The sequence below is a fragment of the Fukomys damarensis genome, unplaced genomic scaffold, assembly GCF_012274545.1.
Source record: "Fukomys damarensis isolate Sample0158 unplaced genomic scaffold, DMR_v1.0_HiC HiC_scaffold_13, whole genome shotgun sequence".
NCBI classification, from domain to species: domain Eukaryota; kingdom Metazoa; phylum Chordata; class Mammalia; order Rodentia; family Bathyergidae; genus Fukomys; species Fukomys damarensis.
This window is the reverse complement of record NW_022900925.1, coordinates 37,727,918-37,728,969: the sequence shown is the minus strand read 5'-3', so window position 1 is coordinate 37,728,969 and position 1,052 is coordinate 37,727,918. Positions and strand designations below refer to the sequence as shown.

The 1,052-nt window shown below is 61.9% G+C and overlaps 1 protein-coding gene across 1 annotated transcript in view; it reads left to right on the top strand.

Annotated features, from left to right (window-relative positions):
* The window catches only part of LOC104870125 (junction plakoglobin), a 27,848-nt gene that overhangs the window by 25,243 nt on the left and 1,553 nt on the right, over window positions 1-1,052 (top strand). The window contains exons 13-14 of the mRNA XM_010635548.1: window positions 76-250; window positions 622-642. Coding sequence (XP_010633850.1) covers window positions 76-250; window positions 622-642 — 196 coding nt within the window. The remainder of the gene's footprint in view (window positions 1-75; window positions 251-621; window positions 643-1,052) is intronic.

Sequence of the window (1,052 nt, the reverse complement as noted above, 5' to 3'; positions counted from 1 at the left end):
CGGGGTGGGGTGGGGGCTGGGGTGCCCCTCCATCTGCCCATGCGCCCCTGACGTCCGGTCCCTGGCCTGGTGCAGGACGGCGTGCGGATGGAGGAGATCGTGGAGGGCTGCACCGGTGCCCTGCACATCCTGGCCCGCGACCCCATGAACCGCATGGAGATCTACCGCCTCAACACCATCCCGCTCTTCGTGCAGGTGGGGCGGCCGGGCCCGCAGTGCGCTCCTTGGGCGGCCCCGGGGAGAGGGTGCGGCCTCCCAAGTGCAGGAGCTCCTCACACAGGAAAAAAAGGCAAACAGTCAGCTACACAGACATCTCAGCCGTCTGGTGTCAGACTAACTAAGGCTGGATGTGGCTGGGCACACGCCTGGGATCCCAGCACTTGGAAGGCTGAGGCAGGAGGATCTCCGTGAGTTCTCAGCCAGCCTGGGCTACAGAGAGAGCCTGTCTCTAAAATTCAAAACCAGAATAACAACCTAGAGAGCGGTGAACATTAAGCAGGGGCTGGGAGAATAGGGAGCAGTGCTGCTCCCGGCATGCACTGGGGGACAGCGGGTGGCCATCCGGGCTCCTCCCGTCCAGATGCCCGGTCTGCGGGAGGACAGAGAGCCCGAGGTGGCGAGAGCTGCAAAAGAGCCGCGAAAGCCGCAGCTCTCCTCAGGGAAGCGTTGTGCATCACTTTTTTCTTCTTCTTCTTCTTGGTATTGAGGACTGAATCCTAATCCTGCGCCCTGAGCTGTATCCCCAGTCTGTCTTATTTTATTTTATTTATATTTTTGCGACAGGGCCTCCCTCTGTAGCCCAGGCTGGCCTCCAACTCTAGCCCACCTTCCCGCCTCAGCCTCCCGAATGCTGGGACGACGGGCGTGTGCCCCGTGCCCAGCCCTATTTTTGCTTTCACTTTGAGACAGGGTCTCGCTCAGTCCCCACGTTGCCCAGGCTGAGCTCAAACTTGCCATCCTCCTGCCTCAGCCTCTCCGTGCGCCAGGGTTCTCTCCCGGCCCTAAAGGCGGGCAGGCGGAGGCGCAGCCGCCTCTGATGGCCGCTCCCTCCC